The sequence below is a fragment of the Vulpes lagopus genome, chromosome 6, assembly GCF_018345385.1.
Source record: "Vulpes lagopus strain Blue_001 chromosome 6, ASM1834538v1, whole genome shotgun sequence".
Classification (NCBI taxonomy): Eukaryota; Metazoa; Chordata; class Mammalia; order Carnivora; family Canidae; genus Vulpes; species Vulpes lagopus.
The window spans coordinates 8,299,029-8,326,893 of NC_054829.1; the positions used below are offsets into that span (position 1 = coordinate 8,299,029).

Below are 27,865 nucleotides of genomic sequence, written 5' to 3' on the forward strand. Positions count from 1 at the left end.
GCCGTGGGCACAACATGAACCCTGTGACATGGTCTTTGAGGTGGGGAACGGCACCAAGGCTGATCCTAAGCACGGATGCTGTACTTTCAACTTCTGCTTTAAAAAAGTAAAGCTGTCCGGGGGCACCTGGGTGGCTAGTCCATTAAATGTCCAACCCTTGATCTCAGTTCAGGTCTTGCTCTCACTGTTGTGAGTGAATTAACAACAACAACAAAATTTTATTAAAAAAGTTAAGTCGTCCAGATAGCCAAAGACTTTTTCATGAGTTGAGTCCTGGTAGGTGAGGAGATAATTAAATTTGAAGATATAATATTGTTAATAAGTAGGGACGCTTGGGTGGCTTGGTGGTTGAGCATCTGCCTTTAGCTCAGGGCATGATCCTGGAATTCTGGGGTCAGGTCCCACATCAGGCTCCCTGCAGGGAGTCTGCTTCTCCTCTGCCTATGTGTCTGCCTTCTCTGTGTGTCTCTCATGAATTAACAATATTTTTTTAAGATTTTTTTTTTTTAATAAACATTGCTAATTTTAACATGAAAGTGATTGATCATATTTTATACAGTGGTTTAGGCATATATAAAAAATATAAAAAGTAAATTAATATTTTGATAAAACAGTTTTGGCCTTTTATTGTTTTTTGAAGTATTAAAATTAGTATACAGGGTAGTTTTTATATGTAGCTAAAGAAACTGTACAGGTTAGGATCATAGTATTTACCTTATTAAAAATTTTTTTCTTTTAAAGATTTTATTTATTTGACCTAGAGAGAGAGAACACAAGCAGGGGGAGTGGTAGGCAGAAGTAGAGGGAGGAGAGGGAATCTGCTGAGCAAACAGCCTAATGTGCTTGGTGCTCAATCCCAGGACCCTGGGATCATGACCTGAACCAAAGGCAGATGCTTAACGGACTGAGCCACCTAGGCGTCCTGTGGACTGTAGTATTTATAATTAAAATGTAAAAACATTTTTGACAAGGTTTCAAATGTCTGCTAGTAGAAAATATAACAAAAACAGCAAAAACAGGAGGACAACTTCACTTGGGATCCAATGATTGAAGGTTTTAAAATGTTAAGAATCTATTACATATATTTTACAGATTTGAAAGATTTTTGTCCACTGCAGTGTAAATTTTAAAATGTCAAGGGAGGGCAGTATTGGGAAATACATATATCCTGGATAATTTCTTATCAACAGAGCTGCTGTCTTATGTCAGGGAGTGGGAAATTTGAAGCAGTCTTTCTGGTTAATACTCTTTGGAATATTAGTTATTACTAACAACTTGAACTTGTCAGAATAGGTGGACAATTGTGCTATTAACACTTGTGTACTATTCTTTGACATTGGTTAACCTAGAAAAAATGAGTTCTCTTAAATGCTTCATTTTTTTGTAATAGATTTATAGGTACTGGCATCAAAGTGTCCTATGAACAAAGACAAAGATCAGCTTCCCGATATTTTAGTACTGACATGTCCATCGGGCAAATGGAACTTTTGGAGTGCCTATTTCCCACGGATTTTCATTCTGTTCCTCCTCACTACACAGAGGTAAATTATACTAGATATTTTTCCTTTAGGATTTTTCTTTAAATCGGCTTTGCTTTTTTTTTATTTTATTTTATTTATTTATTTTTTTTTCGGCTTTGCTTTTAAAGAGTTATATTAACAGCAGTGATTTTTCTTAAAAAAAAAAAAAAAAGAGAAAGTCATAGGAAGTGTGTGTGCGTGCACGCTCACATGCGTGCACACACATTTGTATTTTGTTGAAACATTTTAAAGTGGCATTCAAGGTCATTCTAAGAGTCTGGTAGAATTTTTAGAGTTGACTTGTTTTAGAGTGGCAGATAGGTTATGGAATAGATGACTTCATTTCACTGATTTTCCAAGCACTATTAATTTTAGAAGAAGTCTGTTAAATACTGCACTGTTTAAGACAAGCAAAATGTCTTTTGTTCATTTATTAGTCTAATTTTTTTTTTCCAATTCTAAAAGTGTGTGCTAGAGAAACTTTCCAAAGTTATCAAGATAACCTATATTGCTGTTACTTTGCCCTTGTTCATTATTTTATTTTCAAAGTAGTTTCTTGGGCATTAATTTACTTGAATTCTCATGCACATTCTGCAGTTGAGATACTAAGAATCACAGAAATTAACTTAAGATTGACATGGTTTGTAAGTGACCAAAATGAAATGTAAAATCAGCTTTCCTGGCTTTGAAAAGGTCTTTCGACTATTAGCCCCTCTATTAATTCATGTGATGAGTTATAGTTTAAAATCTTACATTTATTTTTGTCTTTGTAAGCTTTTAATGTTCCATTCCAAGGAACGAACTGATTCCCATCCACCTGTGTGTCTTCAGCTTCATTATAAGCATTCTGAGAATAAAGGACCCCAGGTAAGAAGCCATATTGTGTGATTACCACCTGTAAATTTTCATTTGATACGTATTTTGTCATAGTTATACAGTTTTTATTTAGTCATATTCCTAGTTTTCACTTAATTTTGTAGTACTCTTAGTGATCATGTTAATGTTTTCCTTTTTTTTTTTTTTTTGCTTTTAAAGGGCAATCAAGCAAGACTTAGTTCTGTTCCTCAGAAGGCAGAATTACAAATTAAGTTGAATCCTGTGTTTTGTGAGCTGGATATCAGTATTGTGGACAGGTTAAATTCCTTGCTCCAACCACAAAAGCTTACCACAGTAGAGATGATGGCATCTCACATGTATACTTCATACAATAAACATATTAGTCTGGTAAGTATTCAGAATGTTACAAATACTAATCCTAATTATAGCTAACTAATGGGCTTATTGGAATCATTTCTGAGCTTAAGTGTTCTTAATAGGTTATGGAGAAACTTATGTCTAGATCATAGACTAGCTGAGTAAGTTTTGCTAATATATCAAGTGAAATTTTATGTGGCCATTTTAAATGATAGTTATAAAAATGGTGAAGCAACATGAGGAAAGCTCATGAAGGAGTATTAAGAGAAAAAGTGAAACATACTACTCTAAATTTTTATCACAGCTGTGTAAATAAAATTGAGGTATAGGGGCACCTGGCTGGTTCAGTTGGTTAAGTGCATACCTTTGGCTCAGGTCATGATCCCAGGGTCCTGGGTTGGAGCTTCACATTGGGTTCCCTGCTTAGTAGGAAGTCTGCCTTTCCCTCTCCATCTGCTTCTCCCCCCTCCACCCCCATGCTCGCTCTCTCTGTCTTTCTCTCTCTCTCTCCCTCCCTTCCTCTCTCTCCCTCTCTTAAACAATAAAATCTTAAAAAGAAATTGAAGTATTGAAAAAGAATGGGTAGAAATACACCAGTTGGTAGCTTTGATTATGTTAAAGTGTAGAATGAGATTTCCTTTCCCTCTCTGTGTTTTCTGAATTTTATAAACTGCAATTGTAATATCTGCCCAAAATTTATTCACACATTTAGTAAACAACCTGATCTGCCTATAAAATGTAGTCCAGATAATGTAAAGTACACTTTTGAAAGTGGGAACATAATTTATGGCATTGTTACCAAGCATCACATTAGGTAACTTATACTTAGTTCTGTCTGGTGCATGGTGTTTTTTTTTTTTTTTTCTAAGCATTTCAAATAAGTTAGATTTGCAAGAAATCTGTTAGAAATTCTGGGCTGGAATTTGGGGGCTCTTTGACCCCTTCGGTTAAAAAGAAAAGGGAGATTCACTGTTTTTCTACTTACTTGTTTGTTCCTTAATTAGTGGTGGATATTTACGTTAAATCAGCATTCTTTATTTTTTGTTGCCACCAATTACTAGTTATTTCAAGTTCTCTGGGACTAGTATGCATATTTGCTATTAGCCATTGATGTACTGGGATGATGGTTTAATTTCTTGCTGAGGTAGGGGTTAGTATTACAGAGTCCAATAGGGGAGAAAAAGAATAGTGCTAAAAATCCCAGTCTAGGGGAAGAGGGGTACTCCTAAATCCAGGAGGTTAGACGCTGATTCATAGAGTGGAGGAGTGTTAATACCTGCAGTGTTCTCTGGGCTAAAGCCTTATAAGCTTCAGCACATTTTAGGGAAAAACAAAACATAAATGACTTTTATCTGAAGGGCATGTTCTTTTGAGCAGAGGGTGCATATGTGTCTTGGTTTTTAAGAGCCATTTGATGGACTCATAGCCTTTGGGAGCTCAGAGTGAGTCATTTGGTGAATATTTAGAACTTATGCTGTGCCAGGCTCTAGGCTTAGTCCTGGAAATACAAAGTTAAGTCAGAGATGGACCTTGCATTTGGCATAATCTTATTTCACACCAAGTCTTTAAAGTAGCATATTGGTAGATAAATCCTTCAAATTGAATGCTGAATTGATTTTTAACTCTATTGGATTTACTGATAACCTAATGTACATGCTATTGTCTTTTAGTCTATAGTAATATGTTTATACATCTCTAGCACCTGTGTCTTCATTTTAGTTCAGTGTTTGTTTTGATTGATTTTGATTTATTTGGTTTAACTTTTGCCGGTTATTTGAAGTTTTGTCAGTAGCTGCTACTGCATTATAAAATTTCATTACACTAAATTAATATGGTAGTAGGTAATTTGAATTGTATTTTAGTACATTATACTGAATGAGGAAGTAGTGATTATATATATTGTAATGTTCAATACTAATATCATTTATGTTTCTTTACTTTGATATTCTGGCATATTTTTGATTTGTGTTTTAGCACAAGGCTTTCACTGAAGTATTTCTGGATGATTCACATAATCCTGCAAATTGTCGGATATCCGTACAAGTTGCCACACCAGCTTTAAACCTTTCTATTCGCTTCCCAATACCTGATCTTCGGTCAGATCAAGAAAGAGGACCATGGTTTAAGAAGTCACTTCAGAAGGAGATGCTTCATTTAGCATTCACAGACCTAGAATTTAAGACTGAATTTATAGGAGGATCAACCCCAGAGCAAATTAAATTGGAACTTACCTTTAGAGAACTAGTTGGTAAGATTGAATATGCCTATAAGAGCTAGACCAGAAACCACCAACTACTACTCAAGCAAACATCATGAAAAAGCATACGGCAATCCCCAATATAGTAACATTAGACACTGTTAGAAAACAAGAGTAATGGCCTTTTTCCAGTATTGTATAGGAATATGTGATTATAATTAACTTTTAAAAAATTACTAAGCATGATTATTCACTTTATTAAAATACTTCTTTTCTACGGGGTACTATAGTACTCTAGCTTACGTTTTTAATGCCACATGACTGACTTGTATAGCTAAAAGTAACTGGAATTTTTTGAGTGCCAATCTGTTAGGTACTGTGCTGAGCACTTCTCCTATGTTCTCCTGGTTTCCTTTCGTCATCATGGTTATAGTAGGCTTATTATTTCCAATTCTTTGTATCATTTATAATTTATAAGTGGGGAATCCACAGACTTAAGAAGAGGTACCTTCTAAGACCATGTAAATGACAGAATCAGATTCAAACCTAAGTCTCACACTTGAACTGTCACTTATCAGACTAATCTCTGGCGACTTTTCTTTGTAAAACCTGTTTAACAGTTTTTCTGTATTTGCTTTTGTCATATAACAGAATATATATTAATGTAGGGTGAACCAAGTCTATGAGGAACCCTAGAAGATTCTGATGCTTTATTCTGTGGTTCCTAAACGACATAACCTCTGCCACCACACCTCCTCTAACCACACCTCCCCCTGTCACCATATCCTGCTCCTCCATCTCAGGAAATAGGCTGCACATTTTTTTTTCCTTTGTTCTGAGTTTTACACATCTTCAGAGATATTTACAATGGACTTGCTGATTAGGACTTCATGAAAGAGCCGTTAAGGGTTCTGATCTTATCTATAGTGGGGAAAAAACTATTATTCTGGAGGAAAGTCATTCTTTGTAAAATGGACTGAAAAACCATGCATTCAATTTTTGTGAATGGAAGTAATTTTTACAGTGCTTGGTACAAAACATTTAAGAAATAGAGTTATTATCTGTGTGTTCCTAGATTAACTGCATAAACTTCTATGTAGAATAACTATTCAGTGGCAGCAAGTGACAGCTGCTCTATTTATGTTATGATGATGTACCTTATAGATTAAACTTGGTACCTAAGAATTTGAGTTTGAACAGAAAACATCATCTTTATATGCTATCTCCCCATATGTACCCAAGAAATAGGAACAAAGGAATAAGTGCTATACAACTTAGTATTATTACACTGTGTCCCAGATGTAGAAGATCTTTGCTTATTATGTAAGGAGGAAACTATCTTTTCTTTCAGCACTTGAGAAGAAATGTAGTTTAGTTAACCAGTCTTGTTTTATTAGGATCATTCCAGGAAGATAGAGGAGAACCATCTATTAAGTTTTTCCATGTGTCTAGTGGAGTAGATGGAGATACAGCATCATCCGATGACTTTGACTGGCCACGGTGAGTAAGCAGGTATACATGATAGATTTTAATGAGATTATCCTTGCAAAAATAAATTGCTGTGGTACTTTATTATTTTTTTATTAATTTTGAGAGAGAACGTGTGGGTGGGAGGAGGTGCAGAAGGAGATGGGGAGAGCGAATCATAAGCAGACTCTGAGCTGAGTGTGGAGCCCCACATGGGGCTCCATCTCAGGACCCTGAGGTCATGACCTGAGCCTAAACCAAGAGTAGCATGCTTAACTGATTGTACCACCCAAGTGCCCCTGCTGTAGTACTTTTGACATTTTGGCTATTAATTTAAACTAAAAATATTCAGCCCTGATGAGAGAAGGCAGAGAAAGATGGACAAATTAAATTCAAAAATCCATATTAAGTGTACTAACATATGAAAGATGTCTGTCTATATTGTGAGAGATGAAAGTATAAAATGTATTCCCTGGTCCAAAGTTACCTTGTTTAATTAGAGGGACAAAAGGATCATTAACCATTTAAAAAAAAATAGTTCAGTGCTACAGTGGAAGAGTTATATGGCACCATTTGATTAGTTGTCAAATGAATTTTATAGTCTGTGATTGCTTTAGGACACTTTTTCAGATGTGGGGAGCTTTTACAAAATTCTGATTTACTGGCCCCACCCTGAGATTTTGGGATAGAGCCGGCATCAGGATAGTCTAAAAATTACACCAGGTGATCTGATGTGCAGGTGGATGTTAAGAACCACTGCTTCAGGATTTCTTAGAATTAATAAAGTAATTATTCATTATAGATTATTGTTCATTAACATATTTAATTACTCATTGTATATTAAAACATTAATTAAACTAATAGCTTGATAGTAGGCTTGGATATATTTAAAAGGACTTTGTTCACTTGAAATAATGATTTTTTTTTTTTTTTTTGTACATTGAAAACAATATTTGACAACTGAGAATTAAAGTGACTTTTTTTGGGGGGGGGGGTGCTATTTTCCCTCCGGCCTTTTTTACATCCACCCCTGTGTATCAGACCTAGCAGGCTCTTAGGTGTGACCAGTACATGCCTGATAATGAGCGGTTTAGTACATGGGTTTTCATCATAAGAAATGGATCTACTGGAGTTAATTTTGTAGCACAGTTTGCATTAGGGTGTCCATAAATCAGGAAGCAGTCATGATCGTTCAAAATGGGAACCATTATGTACCGTCTACTTAGGGGAATAACCCGTTACAGATGCCTCACAGCTGTTTGGTTTGAGGGCACCAGGCTTCTCACAATGGTGTTGGGAAGGAGACAGCAAAGCCTTTGCTCCTGATGTGCGGGTAGTAGTAGGATAGCAGGGGCCCAGAATTCCTTTACTTGTGGTTTGTAGCTTCAGTGCACCAACAAGCCTTTTTGTTACTGAAATTCCTGAAGGAAAATGCTACTTTGTTGTTGCAGTTAATCTCTTATCCGTCTGTCTTTTCTACTTGAACAATTTCTATGATACAAGGTCTCTTAGGTGTGCAGATCTTCTTTAATAGCAGAACAGACCCCAGAAGGGTTTGGTTTCATGAAAACAAATAGAATTCTTAGGCAAAATTTGCCAGCTGTTAATGAAATTGAAAGATAACCTTTTGTCCTTTTGTCACAAGATCAGATTTTCAGTTAGCCAAGTATGCAGTGGTGATGCCCTTCCTTTATTTGTTTCATCCATTCAACATTTTCAAGTTTGGAGTACACTCAGAAGTGGTTACATGAGACATAACTAGATTTTGTGGAGAAGCTGAATCCTATCATCAGTGGTCTTTGTAGTAGAGTGCGGAAAAGTTACAGCTGTGCTGGTTGCACTGAGACCTTGATTTTTTTAAATTGTCTTTGCTGTCAGAATTGTACTCAAATTAAATCCGCCAGCTGTGCATTCCATTTTGGAGCGAATAGCTGCGGAGGAAGAAGAGAGTGATGGCCGCTACCAGGAAGAGGAGGAAGGGGGTGCTCATTCCCTGAAGGATGTTTGTGATCTGCGAAGACCGGCCCCATCTCCCTTCTCCTCTCGGAGAGTCATGTTTGAAAATGAGCAGGTAAAATGCCAGCGTGCAACCAAAGAATTACCTGTTCCATACAGCAGTCGTTTTCATTCTTTGTTTTTGAAGTACTTTGCTGTTTTTGTTAGGCATTTAGCTCTAAGACTGAATAGTATTTTTCTTTCTTTAAAAGTTACACTCTTCGGGGATCCCTGGGTGGCGCAGCGGTTTGGCGCCTGCCTTTGGCCCAGGGCGCGATCCTGGAGACCCGGGATCGAATCCCATGTCGGGCTCCCGGTGCATGGAGCCTGCTTCTCCCTCTGCCTGTGTCTCTCTGCCTGTGTCTCTCTGTCTCTGTCTCTCTCTCTCTCTCTCTCTGTGACTATCATAAAAAAAAAAAAAAAAAAAAAAAAAAAAAAAAAAAGTTACACTCTTCTCTGTTTACAATATCGAGTCCATGGATAAGGCAGAAGGTGCTACTGTTATTTTAAACATGAAATGGTTATTTGGTGCTTTTTTTTTTTTTTTTCCCACTAAACTATTCTATTTTAGATGGTGATGCCTGGAGACCCTGTAGAAATGACAGAGTTTCAGGATAAAGCAATCAGCAATTCTCACTATGTGCTGGAACTTACGTTACCCAACATTCACATAACACTACCTAGTAAAAGTTTTTATGAGAAGCTTTATAATAGGTGAGTTTAAGTACATTTAGTTGAGTTTTTGGGATTGTACTTTTCTGCCTAACTGCTTCCCTGTTTCCCCACTTCCCCTTTTTCTGTCCTTGCTTTAATAGTATCTACAACCCCTGGGTACTTTGTGTGGTGTTGATTACAAAACCGTTAACTGTTATGTGGGGCTGTTGTCATAGTGGAATTTCCTAATCAGTGTGTCTGGTAACTGAGTTACTTGTACGTGAGATGTTTATTCCATCCACCTTTGGTGACTGGTTGCTCTCCATCACATTTCCATAGAGTACTGAGCAAATATGTCTCCTGTGTGTGCAGAGACATGAAGAGAGTTGAGAGACGCCTGTATGGAGGGCCAGCAGGTGCTGCAGGGGGGGGGGGGTGGTTCAGTTGTCTTGATGATGAGATTTACAGGATAGTCCATTGAGGTGTAGGAAGAAAATGTTCTTCTATTTAACTTTTTGAAAAGTCTTATTTATTTTTTAAAGACATTTATTTTTGCATAGTTTTTTTTTGGAGTTCAATTTGCCAGCATCTAGCATAACACCCAGTGCTCATCCCATCAAGTGCTCCCCTCTGTGCCCATCACCCAGTCACCCCATCCCCCCGCCCACCTCCCCTTCCACTAGCACCCCTTGTTCATTTCCCAGAGTTAGGTGTCTCATGTTTTGTCACCCTGTCTGATTTTATCTCCTTTTTTCTACAATCTTCAGTTTCTGAAAAAAGTGTTTTTGTTTTTTTAAAGATTTTATTTATTTACTCATGAAAGACACAGAGGCGGAGACAAGGGCAGAGGGAGAAGCAGGCTCCATGCAGGGAGCCCAATATGGGACTCGATCCCAGGACCGTGGGATCCTGCCTGAGCCAAAGGCAGATGCCCAACCGCTGAGCCACCCAGGTGTCCCTGAAAAAATAGTTTCAAAGGAATTTGAGTGCAAAATCTTCGATTTTTAAGATTTTTTCCACTTCAGTCTCTCTATATATGTGTATATATAATTTATTATTTATATATATTTATATATATAATTAAAAAAATTTTTTCAGTCTATATATTTAAAAGTCACCTATTAGTACAATTTAGAATTAAAACTCTACTTAAAACAATAGAGATGAGCATAGTAGAGGCCAAATACAATTGGCATTTGGTGAATATACAGAACATAGAGCTCATGCTATGGGAGCTGACTTCTTAGGTGTGCTAGAGAGCAGTCCCAAGGAGCCAGCAGTTAGCACATGGGGAGAGCACATGGGGAGGTCAGTTGGGATGGCTGGTGGGGCTGTTGATTGCTCAGAGGAGGGAACAGGAAAGTGTTCTTTTGGGGAGTTGGTTACATAGTGGTTGCTGGAAAGCGTTACTGTTCTACTCTGTATCTCCGGCTCTCAGGTGCCTACACTTACATAAAGGCTGAAGTTCTCCTTCACCCTGTGGATCTTATAAATGATGTATCTAAGTTCTTGGTGTCAATTCTTGGCCCCTTATTTGGCTTTGAATATGTATTATGGAGTTAATATTTTTTAAAGTATTTGAATATTCTCAAACTTAGAGAAGTTGCAAGTATAGCACAAAGAGCTTTTTTTTTTTTTTTTTTTTTTAACCAAACCCTGAACCATTTGAGAGTGAGCTGCTGACCTAATGCCCTTCCTGAGCACTTGAGTATTTCCCATAGACATTCTTCTACATAATCATAATTCAGCCCTCAAAATGAGAAAATTAATATTGTTACCTAATCATCACACCCCATTTGAGTTTTGCTAAATGTTTTAGTGTTGCCTCTTTATCCATATAATTTTTATTTATTTTTATTTTCATACATTAAAGAAAGTAACTTTCTGAGCAGGGTTATAACCACTCTGCCTTAACTTCATATACTTTAAGATCTTGGTTTATTCCTTTAGTGCCTTGGTCAACTGGCTCTTTTTAGATGGTCTTAGGTACAGGAGAACTTTTTTCTATTTCAAAATTTCTTTAGAATATAAAAGAATTTTTACTAGCTTTCTTAAATGAGTATTTATTACCTGTTATATTTCAGGCTCATAACCACAGAATCATGGTGATACGTCCTTAAATATCTTCTTTTAAAAGATATTTTAGAGAGAGCAAGAGCAGGGGAAAGGGCAAATAGAGAGGGAGAGCAAGAATCCTCAAGCAGACTCCCTGCTGAGTGAGGAGCCTGACACAGGGCTCACTTCCATGATCCTGACCTGAGCCGAAATCAGGAGTTGGCGGCTTAATTGATTGAGCCATCCAAGCACCCGCTCTGTCCTTAAATATCTCAAATGTTTTCTTGGTATTAGAAACATCTAATATTTTACAGTATTAATGATATCAAGACCATGTTTAGATCAAAATGTAAATAAGGAAAATGCAAAGTCATATGAAACATATTTACAGGTCAGATTTTACATAAAGTAGTAGTTTCTCTTTAACCTGTGAAGTTAAGAGAATTGTTATAGGGAATAACGTATAGGAAGGGCATTTCCTGAGAAAATTCATTTTTATATCTTCATTATTTATTTACAAAGGAGTTTAGAGTAAGATCTGGGCTTACACTCTTGTTTCTTTGTCCTGTGAGCAATATACCCAAGAAGCAGTGACCCAATAAGTATCACACAGTTTGGGGGCATAGTTGTCATTGGTTCTGAGAGGAGACTTGTTTCTGCCCTGTATCTCTGGTATTCTTCACCTATTGATAGTTCCAAATGGAGAGCTTTTGGAGTGGGTATTTCAGTCTACTGAGAGTCTTGGCACTCAGTCCTGGTTTATACTTTCTAGGGCTTCAGAAGCTTAGGAATTGGCCCAGGAAGTTCCTAGACAAGTGGCTTCTCACAGGAAGGGCCAGCCTGCCTCATTGCTTGGCACCTTGATTGGTATTCACACTAGGCTTTACGACGAGGCTGTGCCTTTGGCAGTCCTGCCATGTGAGTCATCCACTGGTTGTCTCATCATCAAATGCCTGCTTAATGACAGCCACTGTGCTAGGCACATATAAATATGACCAAGACCTAAGGCCGTCTCTCTGAGAGGCTATGGTCTAGGAAGGGGAAGCGAGAAAATACTGTTACAGGCTCGTGATTGAGTTAGGTTTGTGATGAAGGATTCACTGTGGGTCCAAATCTAACAGCAGCCTTCAGAGAGGACATTGTAAAGTCTGAATTTCTATGAAAATGTGAAGCAGAGCTAATTGCAGTGGGGAACATAGGAGCAGCAAGACATCTGAGTCATGACAGAGTAGGATGTGCTAGAAACCTAGATTGATGTGTATCACCCATTAATCACGAGTATTGACTTGGTCGTGCAGCCAGTTAGAGGATTTCCTGCCTTTATTCCCTGTTTCTTATGCATTCTTCTCCCATGCACATTTCCCAGGGAAGCTGTGCTTTCTGTGGGAGCGAGACAAAAAGCAGTTATCCCTAGGAACAGTGAGTAATGAGGAGAGCTGAACTGGGAGCTGGACAAGATCTGGGCTATGGTCTGGTCCTCCCCCAAATTAGCTCTGTGACTTTGGGCAGGGCACTTAACCTTTATGAAGCAGTTTCTCCCAAGTTGTGAAGTGAGAGTAATGATTCTTCCATGGGCTGTCCCATGGGTGGGTGGGTGGGTCAGATGAGGGTGCATGGTGTGTTCCAGTTTACAGAGAGCTCTCCTATGTGAACAGTGTTTCATTTTTTTTTTTTAAATAAGTTTTTAACTTCCTCCTTTAAGGTGCATTTAGGCGTATGTAATTGATGCACACAACACAGCTAAAACTAGGCTGATAGCTCATTAAGTACCTATTTGTACAGATTCCTTTCTCATTGCCTTGTAGTTGAGCCGTATCAGTACTTTTCCTATTGAAAGAAATGTATTTGATGCTTTAAAAAAAAAATCCTTTGTGGGATCTAATTTCTGTTTTCCATTTAGAAAAACTATTATTCATGTGGCTTCTTAAAGGTTATGTTCTTGAGATTACTTTTAGCTGAAGTAGGAGTTATGTATTTTTCAACTTCTGTCTTCTGTAGGATCTTTAATGACTTGCTGCTGTGGGAACCAACAGCTCCTTCACCAGTGGAGACATTTGAAAATATTTCTTATGGTCTTGGTCTTTCTGTAGCCAGTCAGCTGATTAACACCTTCAACAAAGAGAGTTTTAGTCCATTTAAATCCACAGTTCACTATGGTAATGTATTTAACTTTGTTTTGACTTTAAAATGCTGGGTTTATCAATAAACAGAGTAGTAACCTTTTCAATTGATTTTAAAATGTTTCTTGGGTATTTCCCCTGGTAACTATATTTTATAATGTCTTCTAATAACAGTATTTCCCCCCTTTTATCTACACATTGAATATTGTCAATTATATATGTTATCTTTATAGTGGTAGTATATATATATTAAGTTCAGTGGGGAGGAGAAAATAAATAGAAAGTACATTTTTATTGTCATGCCAGATTCTTGGTAAAAAAAAAAAAAACAGGTTGTAAAATATTTTTAAAAATTTTTTTGTAAAATATTTTTGTGATATTGTTTTAGCTGCTATTTTATTTCCATAGCTGTCAGCACCATATTTCCTGTGACCTTTGTTTCTCACAGATGAGGAAAGTGGATCTGAGGAGGAGACGTTGCAGTATTTTTCTACAGTGGATCCCAACTATCGTTCCCGTAGGAAAAAAAAATTAGACTCTCAGAACAAGAACTCACAGAGTTTTCTTTCTGTTCTTCTGAGTATCAATCATGGATTAATGGCAGTGTTTACAGATGTCAGGGTAAGGATTTGCAAAGCCAAAGTATTGTTTCAGGTATATTTTATTTTAAATGTGCCATGATTTACACATGCTGTCATTGAGGTAGTGGGAGGTTGTTTCACTGCCTGAGGAAGGTCTGCAGTGACAGCAGCTTCCGAGAGCGTTTCACTGTGGATCAGAAGACAAACCTAGTATGGACCTTCTTTTGGCAAATGTACTGGTTCTGCTGCTGAGGTGATCACTAGCAATTTACGTATTATAAAGGAGAGTGAAGTGCAGGGGTTCATTCGGCAGAGGAGACCCTACACAGCATTTCATGCCACCTCATGTTGGGTGGTTTGAGAATCAAAGTGCTTTGCTGCCACATGGGCGAGTCCTGTTGGCTGAATCAGGAAGGAGCAATTCAAGAGGCATTTTGACTTTTCCGCATTTAAGTAATGACTTCTGCGTTTTTTGGTCTTTTTATTAGCAAGATAATGGAGAGCTGTTGGAAAATAAGCATGGCGAGTTCTGGTTAGAGTTCAACAGTGGTTCCTTGTTTTGTGTGACCAAGTATGAAGGCTGTGATGACAAGCACTACATCTGCCTTCATGCCAGCAGTCTCAGTCTATACCACAAAGGTAGGACACATGTTGAATGTGTGTTCTGTTCACCTCTGTTTAGACCCATTTAAATTTTAATAAAGTTTTTAAAAAGATTATTCATTTATTTGAGAGAGAGTGAGAAACAGCTCACAAGTGTAGACAGCGGCAGAGGGAAAGAAAGAAGACTCCCCGCTGAGCAGGGAGCCTGTTGTGGGGCTCGATCTCAGAACTCCGGAATCAGGGGATCCCTGGATGGTTCAGTGGTTTGGTGCCTGCCTTTGGCCTGGGGCGCAATCCTGGAGTCCTGGGATTGAGTCCTGTGTTGGGCTCCCGGCATGGAGCCTGCTTCTCCCTCTGCCTTTGTCTCTGCCTCTCTCTCTCTCTCTCTTTCTCTCTCTCTCTCACTCTCACTCTGTGTGTCTATCATAAATAAATAAATAAATCTTAAAAAAAACAAAACTCCGAGATCATGATCTGAGCTGAAGACACTTAACTGCCCCCTAATAAGGAAAATCTATTTTGAGAACAAAACTCTGATAATAGAAATTATTTTCTGTGGGTTGTTCTGATTCATTGGCAAAATAATACTGTAAATTAGGAGTAGACTTTATGGTTTTTCTGGGCAATAACTTCTATACTTTGAGATATAGTAGTTCGTATTCCATATAATTCACCCATTCAAACTATACATTTCACTGGTTTTCAAAATTTTACAGAATTGGAGGCATCATCACAACATTAGAACCTTTCTATCACCCGTAGAAGAAGCTATGTACCCTTTTAGGTGTAACCCTGCCGTGGCCTTCCACCTCCCACCCTCCAGCACTAAATAACCTCTAATCTACTTTGTCTCTGTGGATTGTGTATTCTGGATATTTATGGAATCATATGATATATGGTCTTTTGTGACTGGCATCTTTTGTTTGGCATGATGTTTTCAAGGGTCATCCAAGTGTAACAGTATTTTATTCCTTTTATTGCCAGATAATATTCCATTTTATGGGATGTACTGTATCTTATTATCCTCTGATGAATTGATAGGACTTTACATTTGTTACTTAAGCAGCATTTCCTTTTGGTAAAAAAAAACAGAATTTACTATCTTTTGAGCACATTCCCTATTATCTTGTGAATGGAAGATACACGTTCTTTTTTTTACCCCCAAAGTCTAGAAAACAATACTTGCACAGTCTTAGTATTTCACAATTTTCTATTTAATTTCCTAGCGTTTCATATCTTAATTTTTTTTAGGTAGGGTATGGTCAGTTGTACCAACATTAGCAGAGAGGATACAGATTAATAACGTCAAGCTGGTTTTTGATCATTTTGCCTCCAGAATTATATTCAGTGGAAGCCTATAGATTTTTGTTTTGAGTTGTCAAAATCTGTGAACTAATTCAGATTATCATTTTGTTATATTGTCACCTCCTTGTCAATGTAGGTGTAGTAGATGGAGTGATCCTTCCTACAGAAACACGACTGCCCAGTTCAACCCGCCCACACTGGTTGGAACCTACTATTTATTCCTCTGAAGAAGATGGCCTCAGTAGAGCTTCTTCAGATGGTGTTGGAGGAGACACTTTGAATATGCTCTCTGTTGCAGTTAAAATACTTTCTGATAAATCAGAGTCCAATACAAAGGTTTGTGTTTTTACACTTTTATACCATTAAATACTTGCTGTTCATTTGATTACTAGCTAAACGTGATTGCGTAAAAGGCAGCACATTTATTTTCTTAGGAAAACTTTTCAGGTTTTCACCTAGTGATATACAGGTGATCAATGTAACTTTTTGTGTTATTCTGTATAGGAATTTCTCATTGCTGTGGGGTTGAAAGGAGCCACACTCCAGCACAGAATACTTCCTTCTGGGCTTAGCTGGCACGAGCAGGTAAGAGAGTTGTTAGGTACATATTGATTTTACTTTTTACTTTATACAGATATGTAATACTGTAAAGTCACAAATCGTAAATAATCAGTGTGCATTGAATTATCATTGAAGTAAACACTCCTGTATAACTAGCCACCTCTTAGGTTAGTAATAGAACGTTATCACCACTCCAGAATGAAATTGATTTTTTTTTACCTTTAAGTTTCGACCCTGAACATCTCAAAACCGTTATCTTTTATGTCATTTAAGGGAAGGGATTCTATTGAGTCCCTGGTGTAGAGGAACAATAAATGATGTATTGACTTGCACTTACTCTTGTAGGTGCCAGAATTTCAGAGTTATTCCCTAGGCCAGTAACATGCTTTGAGACATTTCTAAGGATTAGTGAAATGCAGTTGGTTTTTGATTAATGAAGTGCAGTTGGTTAATTCTTTTCTATTGAGAGTGAAAATTAATGCACTGTGATTCTTGTTTATTTTCCTTAGAGGAACTTTTTCTTTGTGTTGAGAAAATAATAAAATATTTTATACCTTAAAGTTTTCAGAGAGCTTTCATAAAAGCATTTAGGAAACCTGAGAAGACCTAGATCTGTGTAGTGAGGGTCGAGAGATGGTTGGTGCGAACCCTGAGCTCTGCTGTAAAGGGGAGATTTAGTCTAACCTCATAGAGATAGAAATAGAGGAGAGTGGATGTTTGTAAGAGGATCTGGTTTTAGACTGAGCTAGGTATAGTTTAAGGAAAAGTAACTTTTCCCAAAAGTGGATTACATAGAAAAGCAGATGGAATAGAAGGAATTTATAATGATTTTCATATAAATTGTATCTTTGAGAAGATAGGATTTTTCTAAGACTTTTGTAACACTGCAATTGTCAAATGGGGCTCTCTCTTCATTTCAGAAATACTTCAAAAGTAGTCTTGCAAATACTTTTTTTTTTAAACATTTTTTTAAAAGATTTTATTCATTTATTGATGAGAGACATAAAGGCAGAGACACAGGCAGAGGGAGAAGCAGGCTCCATGCAGGGAGCCCAGCGTGGGACTCGATCCCGGGTCTCCAGGATCATGCCCGGGGCTGAAGGTGGCACTAAACCACTGAGCCACCGGGGCTCCCCAGTTTTGCAAATACTTTTTGAGATGAATTGCTTCAAAATGATTTTTTTTTCTTTTAGCATTAATTTTGTCAATAAACAGTTGCTTTTTCTGTGAGATGTTTTATGTTGGTATTAGGGATATCATATCAAAACTTTTTTTTTCCTTCTAAAGCAGGGCATTTTATATTTTTGTGATTATAGATTTTATACTTCTTGAATATTGCTGATGAACCTGTTCTGGGATATAATCCTCCAACTTCGTTTACAACTTTTCATGTTCATCTCTGGAGCTGCGCACTTGATTATAGGTCAGTTCACGGAGCAAAATAAAGCTTTATTTGAAGTATATACTAAGTTTTGAAAAAATACATAATTCAAATTTAGGGTTAAGGTTCAAAATGATCTTTTAAGGGAGTTTCTGTTGTTGGCAGCAGACTGATATTCTTTGTTTCCTTTTGATATCAGGCCTCTTTATTTGCCGATCCGATCTCTTCTCACTGTGGAAACCTTCAGCGTTTCAAGTAGCGTGGCCTTGGACAAATCCTCGTCTACTCTCAGGTGCCTGGGTAAACTTTAATGTCTGCTAAATGCAGCTGTTCTAAACATGCTAACTGATATTTAGCTGAAGTCTTTGACTAAAGTCCCAACCTTTTGTTAAAATCAGCATTCTTTTTTTTTTTTTTTTTTTAAGATTATTTATGAGAGACAGAGAGGCAGAGACACAGGCAGAGGGAGAAATAGGCTCCCTGTGGGATCGTACCCTAAGCTGAAGGCAGATGCTCAACTGCTGAGCCACCCAGGCATTGCTAAAATCAGCATTCTTTTACTTGTAGTCATTGTCCCTTTATCTAGGTTTTCAGTTTTTCATTTGAAAAAATGGGATTTGTCTCATCTCTTCCATTTATCACTGTTTCTCACTTTTAGGGAGGAAATGAATTATTAAGATTGATAGTTTACTTTTAAAAACAGAAATCTAAACTTCCCATACTACCTGATAACACTTTATTTTCATAATTTAGATTTATGAATGTGGGCATCTATTAAAAAATGCTGAAAATTTGAAATTAATTTAGCAAATAATTCAGTCTCCTTAACACCATTTAAATATTTCTAGCACTCAGAAATCATGAGTTTTAGGGATGTTAGATGCCACTTGTAAGAAATCACCAGTGACTTTCATAGCTTGTAAATCAGAAGAATGATACAACTAAAGATGTTGTGGTCACATGTCATGTATTCAAAGTTAATATTTTGGATATTGTTTTTATATTGTTTCCTCAGGATAATCTTGGATGAAGCTGCTTTACATCTGTCTGACAAATGTAATACTGTCACTATTAATTTGAGTAGAGGTAAGAGTTAAAAAACAAAGTCTGGGATGGATGAATGCTCTTTTTTTTTATGTGACTATTTTAAAGTGTTTGAACTCTGGAATAATGCCATTGAACTAAGAATCTTATTAAATACCAGTTTGAAATTGTAATGTCCTTAGAACGTTAGTTAAGTGCATCAAGTTACATATACTCTATTTAATATAAGATTAATTTTGTTCCTAAATAAAAGGAATTATAGGACTTTCATAAGGTGAAGCTGTATTTCTGTTGCATTCTAAATATTTGTACCACTAACTGCCATGAATTTTAAAGAGATGCTAGTTTTATTACATGTTGGTTGGATAAGTATTTTGTGGAACCTTTACTCAGATTATTTTGTTAATTAAAAAAATTCTAGATTACGTTCGTGTGATGGATATGGGGCTTTTGGAATTAACCATAACTGCAATGAAATCTGATTCTGATGGAGAGCAAGTAAGCTATTAAAATAAATGGAAATTTTTATGTAACTCCTATTTTTTATAGGAGTGACTAAAGAATTGAATTTACTGTAAAATTATTTTGGTTAAAAGTAGATAAAATGTTTTAAGATTTAGTTATACATTTCCTGTGGCAAGTAAAATTCTATTTTATTTAATGTAAACCTATGCAAAACAGGAAATTTTTATCTCTTGTTTGGAAAACCTGTTTATTCCTTTTCCCTTGTGTCCATCCAGACTGAGCCACGCTTTGAGCTACACTGTTCTAGTGACATCGTTCATATCCGAACATGCTCAGACTCTTGTGCTGCGTTAATGAACCTCATTCAATACATTGCAAGCTATGGGGACTTACATGCAGCGAGCAAGGTAGAGATGAAGCCTGGAGCCCCTCACCGAAAGATGAAGGTAGAGCTGGCAGCATCGTTCATTAGAGCTAACTCACCCCTGACACCTTGCAGCCACCTGAGTGATGTGTGTGTGCCAGTGAGGTCCTCATGACAGTCATGAGGTAGAAAAGAAACTTTGAGAAATCACCTAGTTGTTATTTACCTTCAGAGTGATAGGGTCCGGAAAGGTGACTCCATGGGCCTTTTTGGAAAACCATTTTATTGTTTGATATTCTTTGTTTCGGAACATTCGTCTTCTGGGCCAATGCAGTACTTTCTTCCAGACTTGAGTTATTTTCATCTCCCCTCTGGAAGAAAGAAAACACTTAGCAAGAGCTTATTCTCTGCTAGTCTTATATGTAAAAATGCTTCTGAGAAGATAGATATAAGGGTTGGTATTATTACCAGACGACTAATGCTACCATTTTTTTACATATGGTTCTGTTAGATTTTCGGTATATTTCTCGTTTCTGATTTTCTTTAGCTCTGTGTGATAGGTTAAAGAGGGTCACTTCTGTTTTAGAGATGAATAAGTTAAAACCCCGAGAATTAGGCGATTTGCCCAAATTAGCAAAAACAGCAACAAAACTCAGATACTTTGATTTCTGGGTCAGTGCTTTCTTATACTCTCATGTGCTTTCTTACGTATAGATTGAGCAATGTCTGGTTTGCTTAGCATTTTTAACTTGTTAGTGCTACTTCATTGTCTTTCATGAACTGCTCCGTGAACAGGATTCAGTCTCTGAGGTAACAGAGCCTCTAGTATGGGTCTGACTGGTCATGCATTGTCTCTGGTTTAGATGCTCTGGCACTTCATTCGTGTTATGCTTCAGGTCTGGACTTCTTGCTCCTGTTGTCTTCTCACTGTTAAGGCAATTTATGAGACTCCCTCTCTCTACTGTTTATTCTCTTTTAAAAAACATTCTCCGGTTTATTAAAAGTTATTTTGAATTATCCCTTTCAAATTGGATCTTTCCATGTTAGAGTCATGCTCCCATTTAAAAAGCATGGTCTGGATTTCATGAATGCACAGTTCACCAAAATGATTAAGCACCAGTGCTGGAGTTGAAGCCCATCAATCTTCACTTAGTAGATTTCCCCTGCTGTGTATGGCCCCTGATGTCCTTGGGTGTCTATTCACTCCAAGCCACAAGGCTCTGACCTCCAGCTGCTTTGTGCCATGAAGTAGTTGGTGTAGCTGCCAGATTTGAGCAGTTCCTACTCTGCAGAGAAAGACTGCCTCTCCCCAGGCCTCACTGTAGTGTTCTTAGCTTCTGAATCTTCTAGGGTGCTTTCTCTCCACCATCCCAGCTTACCATCCTGGCTTTGAGACGATGGCACATTTATTTGTTTGCCAGTAGTTGTTGGGGTGGTGATGATGCTAACAGCTTAAAATGTAATAGCTTCCAGGCAGAAGGTAGAACAACAGCTGTGTTCTGTTTCTGCTGTAAACTATAGTGTGTTTCTAGGACAAAATCATGCTAAGTAGTTTACTTCTTAGAGCATTTTCAGTTATTTTTAATTAGGTGTTTTGGCTGTAGGTAGATTCCAGTGGTCGTTCATCCTCACGAGGTCCAGTCCTTCCTGAAGCCGACCAGCAGATGTTACGTGATTTGATGAGTGACGCTATGGAAGAGGTTGATCTGCAGCAGGCGGCTGCGTCTACACAAGCCCAGGCTAACGGTAGGACAGGCCAGGTCTTCCTCCCTGGGAGCACTGGGGCCACACTTGAAGCTTATGTTATTTGTCTGCTTATAAATTCTGCAGTGAACAACTTATTAAAAGTCCAAGTTTTGGTAGATATTTATTAGTCAATCCACTTGTGTGATCAAGCGACTAGTAGATAAATAACCACTGGCCAGGGTGTTGTGGGGGATACAGATTAAATGAAAGACAAAGCTTATCTTTTCTGTTAGCTTAGAGTTTCGTAAAACAGATTGGCACCAAGCCAGACTGATGCTCTTACTTAGAATGATTGAGAAATGACATGAGAAAGTGCTTGGGGGAGTGGGTAACGATCTCAACTATTGGAATTGTCTCATTAGATTTCAGTAAAAGTGAGAGGAGTTGGCTTTTAAAGAGTGGTATGTGGAAAAAAAAAAAAAGTAGTATATGGAGTGGGGAAGTGGGGAGAGAAGGTAGTCTTGGCAAGGTCATGAATGTTGAAAGAGGCGCAGAAGCCTTATCTTACAGCTTTGGCTCTTATTGGAACAACAAGTCCCTTCTCATTGGAAAGAATTGGCCAGCAAAGGGGGGGACCAGCCAGTGGGAGAGCCTTCAAAACCAACTGGAAGCATCTAAGTACTTTGAAGCATCTATCTAAAAATATTTCTTTTCTAATTGGTTGAAAAGTCATTTCTATATGTTATGAAATCGTAATTTTTAAAAATTATCTCCTGGTATCATAAAATTTATGGTTAAATTGTTGATTTCATTCTAATTTAGCATAAATTAGAACTCAGGAACAAATAGGAACTTTTAGCAGCTACCTACTTCTGTGGGAAAGAATATTTCATGAATATTTACTGAGCAGCTTCAATTCAGGTGCACTGGGCACTTTTTTTTTTTTTTTTAAAGATTTTATTTGTTTATTCGAGAGAGAGAGAGAGAGAGAGAGAGAGAGAGAGAGGGGGGGGGAGGGGTAGAGATACAGGCAGAGGGAGAAGCAGGCTTCATGCAGGGATCCTGATGTGGGACTTGATCCTAGGACTCCAGGATCACACTCTGGGCCAAAGGCAAGTGCTAAACCACTGAGCCACCCAGGGATCCCCCAGCACTGGGCACTTATAAAGGATGAGTAACTCCAAGGTGCTGCCATAGAAGAATTTAAAAATCTGATCTATGAGCCTCTTGAGGCTAAGATATCACTTTATTCATCTTCACATTCCGAGTCCATATTACAGTGGTTTGGAATGACCGAATGGTGAAAGAATTAGTGGATCTAATATGTAATAATTTTTTTTTAATTTCTATTTATTTATGATAGAGAGAGAGAGAGAGAGGCAGAGACACAGGCAGAGGGAGAAGCAGGCTCCATGAACTGGGAGCCCGATGTGGGATTCGATCCCGGGTCTCCAGGATCGCGCCCTGGGCCAAAGGCAGGCGCCAAACCGCTGTGCCACCCAGGGATCCCTCTAATATGTAATAAAAATGTATATTCACATTCCAGATTTTGGCACATGTGCAGTCTTTTGTGAACCACATTAAGAGCTCCCTGAGAACAGGTGGCCTGTTTGGGTATCAAGCGCCCTGTTGAGTAGTCTGTTTATTGTAGGGCACCACTCCCTGGCCAAGGACCCACTTGGACACTGTTTCTGCCACCTCCCCTCTATAAGCAGAGATTTCCTATAGTTTAAGGGGAGGCTCTGCCAAATGTAACCAGTTGTTCCTCCCCTTGCGGTGTTGTTCCAGAGGTTTCCAGATCTCTGCCCACAGGACAGAGTTGTCAGTATGCAATTCTGGTTTAAACAAAACTCTAGTCAACACTAACCAGCTGCTGCTCAATTTCTGAGCTGCTCTAGTGCGAAATAACGAAGAGAAGACTTGCTATGACTTTGAGACCGTCATTTACTGTTCTCATAGAGAACTGCAAACTTATTATCACTCTTTTTATTAGTAGTCAGAAGGTTATTATAAGAAATGAGATGTAGGTGAAAACTGTATCTGACATGTAGCTAAAATGTTTAAGTGTTATTGTTGATGTTTCAGAATGTGCCAAGTTGAGTGTTGTATTCTTTTTTACCTAGGTGTTTTGGATGAAAAATCTCAAATTCAGGAGCCTTGTTGTTCAGACCTCTTCCTGTTTCCAGATGAGAGTGGGAATGTGTCCCAGGAGCCTGGCCCTCCTTATACCTCATTCACACCCCACTTGATTAGTGATGCAATGGCAGGTGTGCCTACTGAGAATGACGACTTTTGCATTCTTTTTGCACCAAGAGCAAACAGTCAGGTAATAAATGGATAATAAAATTGAGGCCTTTAGGTAGTGTTACAAATTGAATTGACCAAAGGGTACCTGAGAAGGAGTCTCTAGATTTTTTTTTTTTTTTTAGAATTCTTGGCACTTTACAGTGACTTCATTTTGTAACTTATTATTGAGGCTTTGCAAATGTTTGCTGTACTTCACTATTTATTTCTGTGACACATTGCTCCAAAACTCCAAGATGCTCTATATTTGCAAAATTTAAAAAAAATTTATTTAAAAATTTTTTTAGATTTAACTTCAAGTTAGTTAACATATAGTGTATTAGTTTGAGGGCAAAATTTTCTACATAGATTATTAAACTACAGATGTTGAATGTAGTTAAGATAGCTTTTAGGGCAAGGAAATGGCGAAAGGAGTGCTATCCAGAGTTGCTAGTCCAAGAATTGGGAAAGGTAAGACGTGGTTTGTGTGATGACTGATGGATGGTTGATGAGTGTAATTGCCATGTGAGAGTCATGCTCACATTTAAAAAGTATGATCTAGATGTAATGAATACAGAGTTCAACTAGAATAGTTAAGCATTAATGCTGGAGTTGAACTTCATGAGTCACCATTTAGTCTATATACATATTAAACTGCTTACTAATAACTTGGTGAATGTATTTGTTTACTTCATCCTAGGAAATTAAAAACATAAAAAGCAATTAAACATGGTAATTTGGTCAGTATATTGAAGTATGTTCAATTTGGAATGTAGTACTGATTTTGAATTAAAGAACTATACACACAGACACACATCCACAATACACACCCACTAAATTTGTGCCTTTTTATTAAATAGTAAAGGCCAAATTGAAGGATATGAAGACTCCTTGTGGAGTGATTTACATAGAACAGTAAGTCCATTTGATGCTGAATAATGCAGGGTATGCAGTGTGGTATTAATGTCAGTACTTGCCCAATTCATATATTGATATTAGAAAGAATGCCAGAATCAAGAAATTTGAGTTATGCAGTATAATAATCAGTAATTTCTACTGAGACAAGACTGTGTGTTCCATGTTTATTTTAGGAGAAGGAAGAAGAGCCCGTTGTAAAAGTAATGGTTGATGATGCAATTGTAATAAGAGAGAATTACTTTAGTCAGCCTGTTAAGAAGACTGATACGAGCAAAGCCCCATTGCATTTTCCGGTCCCTGTCGTCCGCTATGTTGTTAAAGAAGTCTCTCTTGTTTGGCATCTTTATGGAGGAAAGGATTTTGGAACCGCCCCTCCTACTTCTCCTGCTAAAAGTTACATGTAAGTTGAATTCTACAGAAGCTTATTTATTTTTTTAGCGACACTATATTCTTTTCATAGAGAAATACATAGAATTAGTCATTTTGAGAATTAAGGGGCCCCTGGGTGGCTTCATTGGTTAAGCATCTGCCTCTGGCTCAGGTCATGATCTTAGGGTCCTGGGATGGATCCCTGCATTGGGCTCTCTGCTCAGCAGGGAGTCTGCTACTCCCTCTGCTCATGAGCGCTCTCTCTCTCAAATAAAATCTTTACAAAACTTTTTAACAAAGTAGTATTGAAAACTGTAATTTAGGGGCACCCTGGTGGCTCAGTGATGGAGCTTCTGCCTTTGGCTTAGGTTGTGATCCTGGGGTCCTGGGATCGAGTCCCACATGTGGGGAGCCTGCTTCTCCCTCTGCCTGTGTCTCTGCCTCTCTCTCATGAATAAATAAATAAAATCTTTACAAAGAAAACTAATTTAAATGTTACTCTTTTAATGTTAAAGCTTTTCATTTCTAAACATCGTTGCATTGTTTGTATATTTACTAAAACGTGACTTAAGTGATTGCCATTCAGCAAAATATTTTGGATATTTACCAAGTGCCAGAGCTTGTGTTAGAGGCACATTCACTAAAATGAGTAAGACTCAGAATCTGCCCTCTGTTCAAAAGGACCATTATGTAAGCAGATGAGGGCAATGAAGTGAAGTGTATGCCTCAAGAGGCAGGGACCACGCCTGGCCCTGAATCTCCTGCATCCAGTAGACTGCCAGGCAAGAGGCGATGCTCCTGAAGTACTTGTTAAATGAGTGCATTGTTCGGTGGGTCTAGAAGAGGTCTACAGAGACTAGGTGCAGTGGGGTGAACATTCTTATCAGGGTGGGAGGATCAGAGAAGGCTTCAGGGAATGATAACCTCTAGCACAACAGTGTATAGACTTTCTATTTAAAAGTGATTTTTAAGAACTTACAACTTCAATTCTCTTCTGTATTGATTGGGATATTTAGTATTTGTACTCTGACTGTAAGAAGTTTGTGATGTACTAAAGAATTTCTCAAGAGTTCTCATTTTTACATGTCCTGTTATATGAATGCCAACACCATAGTTAGTTTTTCCAGAGTCATAAATATTTAGCAGGCAGATGATTGCCACAACAGCAGTAATAAAATTCACATTCTCAGTGTCTCTAAAGCATAAAGATGTAGATTTGATATAGAGAAATACAGTTTGTGGCCATGTGTTTTATAGTTCTATAATCTTATTTTCCCTTTTTATCTTGCTGTTTTTCCTGAGGTTATTCATTACCTTTCTTTAAATATTTCCTTTAACAAAAGGTTTATTTATTCTTATTTTTTATTTTTATTTTTCCATTTATAGCAGTCCTCACAGCTCACCTTCTCACACACCCACAAGGCATGGACGCAACATGGTATGTGGGGGAAAAGGAAGAAACCATGACTTTTTAATGGAAATACAATTAAGCAAGGTAAGATGGCATTTTGAAAGGAAAAAGCCACTGAAGTAAGAGCATTAATAGCGGTTCTTTGGTTACTCCCCAACCTTGTGGTTTTGAGTCATAAGTCCCAGCCCTTTGGATTGGAAAAGTGCAGGGGGTTTGTAGAACTTTTACTTTTTCTTTCTCAGGTGTTCTGAGAAGTTTGAGGGGTTTTGTTTCATTTTTGTTTTCCCAGGCTGTCCCTAGAGGAGTGTCTTTCAGAGTTGAGCAAGCATCAGAATCCTCTTGAGGGCTTATTAAAACAAGTTGCTGGGCCCCAGAATTTCTGAATCAGTAGGTCTGAGGTGGGGCTCATGAATTTGCATTTTTAATGAGTTCCCAGGTGATTCTGATAATACCTTTCCCAGGACTACACTTGGGAAACCACTGCCTTGGGATATGTCTGGAAGGGCCTGCTATTGGATAAGACCTGTGTGATCAGATCCTTCGTGAATGTCTAGAGACCAGTATGTTCAGGTCACCAATGACATTATATGCATTCAATTCTTCCAGCTTATCTGGGATTGTGCCAAGTGTCATATATATATATATATTAGGGTACTTAACATGGAGATATTGCAGTGATGAAGATTCCATGCATTTGCTTGTATCCTTGCCCCCCTTTGGAACTTGAGCCCTGCCTCCACTGGTTCTTTCTCAAGTGGTTTCATAGGCATGCAAGATGATAATTTTGTGTATTATTCCTATGGAGGGTTTTGCTTGAAAAGGATAAGGATTTTGCCAAGATTGAATAAGAAATGTCATTTGAGCTTATCCTCATGTGGTGGGGCATACGTAGATCAATATAGTGAACAAATGAAGGAATGTTCTGTTCTCTGAAAGTGGAGTGGAAGCTGAGAATTCAAAGAAAATGATGGGTGATACTTTGCATTTTAAAGAGGAAAACTAATTTAAATAAAAGGTAAAAATTGTTGTGTGTTTTTTTTTGTCCGTGAAGGTGAAGTTTCAGCACGAGGTCTACCCGCCTTGCAAGCCAGAGTGTGATTCTGGCCTCGTAGAGCACCCAGTCTCCCGGCAGGTGTTCATTGTGCAGGATCTTGAAATTCGAGATCGTCTGGCAACATCACAAATGAATAAGTTTTTGTACCTGTATTGTAGTAAAGAAATGCCTCGAAAAGCTCATTCCAACATGGTAAGATTTAAGACCTCATGTTTTCTGTTGTGTATTTTTCAAAAAGTATGTTTATTGTATCTAACTGCAGAAGATTTAGATTGGAGAAAATTGAAGGGTTTTTTTTTTTTCATGCTAATATGAAAATCCCTTTTAAATATGCCACTTAATGTTTTATTTAAAAATTATTTTACATGTCACTTTTAGGGTCCATTAATTATTATTGCTGATGATACATGAGGAAAACCAGAAGTCCATAGTGATCTACACAAAATATTTAGTATTGCTGGAAGTTTTCCGGATTTCTAACACTTTCTCAATTTTAGTGGAATAGGAATGATTCGGGATTGCTGGAAGAAAATGTCCTAGAAAGCCATCTTTGGAGGGTGGCTCTACAGGTTCGCTTCAGGGGCCCAGCGGGCTCCCAGGACACTATGTGTACAGCACTGTCATTTGCATCTTTCCCA

General features: G+C 37.8%; 1 protein-coding gene across 2 annotated transcripts in view; it reads left to right on the plus strand.

Moving 5' to 3' along the window:
- Positions 1 to 27,865, plus strand: part of ATG2B (autophagy related 2B) — a 71,000-nt gene that overhangs the window by 25,262 nt on the left and 17,873 nt on the right. For both annotated transcript variants that reach the window (XM_041759817.1, XM_041759818.1), the window contains exons 12-33: positions 1,391 to 1,541; positions 2,295 to 2,387; positions 2,556 to 2,744; positions 4,689 to 4,962; positions 6,309 to 6,411; positions 8,257 to 8,449; positions 8,945 to 9,087; positions 13,081 to 13,238; positions 13,651 to 13,823; positions 14,272 to 14,422; positions 15,828 to 16,027; positions 16,196 to 16,276; positions 17,569 to 17,675; positions 17,833 to 17,925; positions 18,649 to 18,719; positions 19,099 to 19,175; positions 19,418 to 19,588; positions 21,111 to 21,252; positions 23,316 to 23,518; positions 24,567 to 24,793; positions 26,149 to 26,257; positions 27,225 to 27,419. In XM_041759817.1, the coding sequence (XP_041615751.1) occupies positions 1,391 to 1,541; positions 2,295 to 2,387; positions 2,556 to 2,744; positions 4,689 to 4,962; positions 6,309 to 6,411; positions 8,257 to 8,449; positions 8,945 to 9,087; positions 13,081 to 13,238; positions 13,651 to 13,823; positions 14,272 to 14,422; positions 15,828 to 16,027; positions 16,196 to 16,276; positions 17,569 to 17,675; positions 17,833 to 17,925; positions 18,649 to 18,719; positions 19,099 to 19,175; positions 19,418 to 19,588; positions 21,111 to 21,252; positions 23,316 to 23,518; positions 24,567 to 24,793; positions 26,149 to 26,257; positions 27,225 to 27,419 (3,304 nt within the window). The remainder of the gene's footprint in view (positions 1 to 1,390; positions 1,542 to 2,294; positions 2,388 to 2,555; positions 2,745 to 4,688; positions 4,963 to 6,308; positions 6,412 to 8,256; positions 8,450 to 8,944; positions 9,088 to 13,080; positions 13,239 to 13,650; positions 13,824 to 14,271; positions 14,423 to 15,827; positions 16,028 to 16,195; positions 16,277 to 17,568; positions 17,676 to 17,832; positions 17,926 to 18,648; positions 18,720 to 19,098; positions 19,176 to 19,417; positions 19,589 to 21,110; positions 21,253 to 23,315; positions 23,519 to 24,566; positions 24,794 to 26,148; positions 26,258 to 27,224; positions 27,420 to 27,865) is intronic.